Source organism: Montipora foliosa, chromosome 2 (genome assembly GCF_036669935.1).
Source record: "Montipora foliosa isolate CH-2021 chromosome 2, ASM3666993v2, whole genome shotgun sequence".
In the NCBI taxonomy this organism is placed as follows: domain Eukaryota; kingdom Metazoa; phylum Cnidaria; class Anthozoa; order Scleractinia; family Acroporidae; genus Montipora; species Montipora foliosa.
Window position 1 is genome coordinate 33,258,376 of NC_090870.1, and position 2,496 is coordinate 33,260,871.

General features: G+C 40.5%; 1 protein-coding gene across 1 annotated transcript in view; it reads right to left on the minus strand.

Moving 5' to 3' along the window:
• LOC137992883 (prostaglandin E synthase 2-like) overlaps positions 1 to 2,496 on the minus strand; it is a 16,435-nt gene continuing 13,939 nt past the window's right edge. Inside the window, exon 5 of the mRNA XM_068838448.1 lies at positions 1 to 1,059. Within this exon, the coding sequence (XP_068694549.1) occupies positions 925 to 1,059 (135 nt within the window). The 3' untranslated portion in view covers positions 1 to 924. The remainder of the gene's footprint in view (positions 1,060 to 2,496) is intronic.

Here is a 2,496-nt window from a genome sequence, read left to right on the forward strand (position 1 = left end):
TAACGTGTAATTTTCTCTTTATTATATGGATAATAGATCTACATGGTAGAGATTCAAAACACGGCTTTAATACAAATACTGGGTATTAATACAAACAAAAAAGTGGGAATTGTGACGTTGTTGCTCCAATTTAGCCACTCGTGTTATATCAGAGATATACGCCACTCAGTTCCCAGATGTAGTGGTCATATTGATTCTACATGAGTTTTAGTTCCTGGCAAAACACTCCCGCCCATATAACAACTAAGCCAAAAAATGGAGAAAAGAAAAACCTGAACGTAGTTGGTCTGAAGGTAAATCAAGTCAAACAGGATTCTCTACTTGCACAAATCCCATAATACACCCCTTTTACGCCCCTCTACATACCCCCCCCCCCCCAAAAAAAAAAATATATATAGGCATTGTTTTTATTTCCCTTAGGACATCTTCATGTCCCAGGAGAAATTGCAAACTATGTTTATGCAAAGTTTTGGGGGTAAAAGGGGTGTATTACACGGTTTGTGCAAGTAGAGAATTCAACCTTTTTGCTAAAAATGTAATTCCTAAGATTCATTTCCAGATTCTTGAATAAAGGATTTGACGCTGTTTCAGATCTCTGTCTGCTACCCACAACCTTTGACTCCATACGAAGCAGAGTAAGAACATCCATAACCAATGTTGTCATTGTTGCTGTTGTTGCAATCCTCTGTCTTGCTATCATCAGTCATTATCGGGCAGTCCTCCAATTAATGCGAGGAAAGAGCAACAACCTGTTCCAATACCACTTTCCACAAGACTGCAAATGCAGCCCCAGGTTCATACATATTCACCTTGTCCTCACAAAGTATCAGTTTTTCATTATATAGCCAAGGATTTGGCAATAATGAATAATCCCCTTTTCAGGGAAAACAACAGAGGATTATTCCTGTCTGCATGATGCAGATATCACATAGCATTAGCTCCGGCATGAGTTTGTACCGCTTCTTTTACTCGGTAATACCACGGCTTTAATGACGTGTTAGCCATGAGGTCTTGGAAGGCATCCAGACCTTCCAGTCCACTGAGTACACCATAAACTGCCTACAAAGCAATGTGAATTACTTCAATGTTTGTGGGAAAGGATATGGTGAATGCCAAATGTTGTTAACGAAGTGCCTAAAACTAGTACAGGTGGGGGTTAACAACCTACACTGTAACTTTTTGTGTGCACACTAAATACCTTTTCATGTGCTATTCTTTCGAACAGTTTTGTCCAAGATTAAAGTTTTTAGCGACAGCATTCCTGTTCTTCGTGATTATTGTGTTCTAGTTTAAATGGCCCAACTCCCACGAGAGTGGGCAGTAAGGACTCTAACAGTAAAGCAACACAGCTATTGTCATGGTGGAAGGTATATGTAGTTTGGTGGTTTAGATCCCACGGCCTCCAGTCTGCTATATCTAAGTGCTTGAGCATCCCAACCAGTAATTAGCCAGTATCAAAATTACCAAACTTTTGCATAAGCATTGTTTCCAGTTTCTCTGGGGAACATTGTCCCAAAAGAACGTAAAAGCAAGGTTTATACAAAATTTTGGAGGGACAAACAAAGAGTACATGTATTATAGTATTTTTGATACTGGCTAATGAAAAGCCAAAGGTTCGACTCCTATCACAAGCACATGTTTCCTAGGGTACTCAGCCTCCTCAAAATGTTCTTGGGGAGCAGGTTATGAGGAAAGTGGAGACGGTTTTGGTGCCAAAGGCACCCAAGCGAGGAGCCACTGAAAAACACAGACTGCAGACTGTGCAGACCGCCTGTAAAATGAAAATTCGATTAGCCTGAATTAGGTCTAAATAACATTTGGTTAGCCTAATTAGGCCTAAATAACATTCAGGTTAGTCTGTTTACGGTTAGCTCTCAATAATAATGAGGGGAACGCCATATTTTTCCCCTGGTCTGCACGGTCTGCACAGTCCACAGTCTGCGTTTTGGGGTGATCGCCAAGCGAGTGCCCAAAGGGCGCAAACTAGGCATGTTCCCGTAGGAAAGTTTTGAAATTTAGACACTCACAGATGCAATTTAGTGAAATCTGGGGGATCTAAAGTGACGAAATTTCACACATGGAATTGACACTTGCATGGTGTCTGCATGATAAGAAATACTGGAATGTTCGTTAAATAAACATTTCACGTGCACCAGGCAAAAAAATGTTGCGGAAGCGAATTTGTACGTCAAACAAGCATTTTTTTAAGCCTTTATATCATCTCCAGTGACTTTACTTTACAGCTAAAATTGTTTTCTGTCTCACCTGTCGTAATCAAAATAAGACATTTTCTGACTGGAAGGAAACGGTCAATCTTTCTGAGGAGGTGGCTCATTGAGCCGTTGACCGGCCGGTTTTGAGAAGGCTGCCGTACTCAACAACACATCTTTTACAAGAATTAGTCTACATTACCGGTACTCTTTACAGCCATTTTAAACAGATGTGCATACTTGCTGCTGTTGTCCAATATGGGAAAGCTGGGATTGAAAGCAAAAA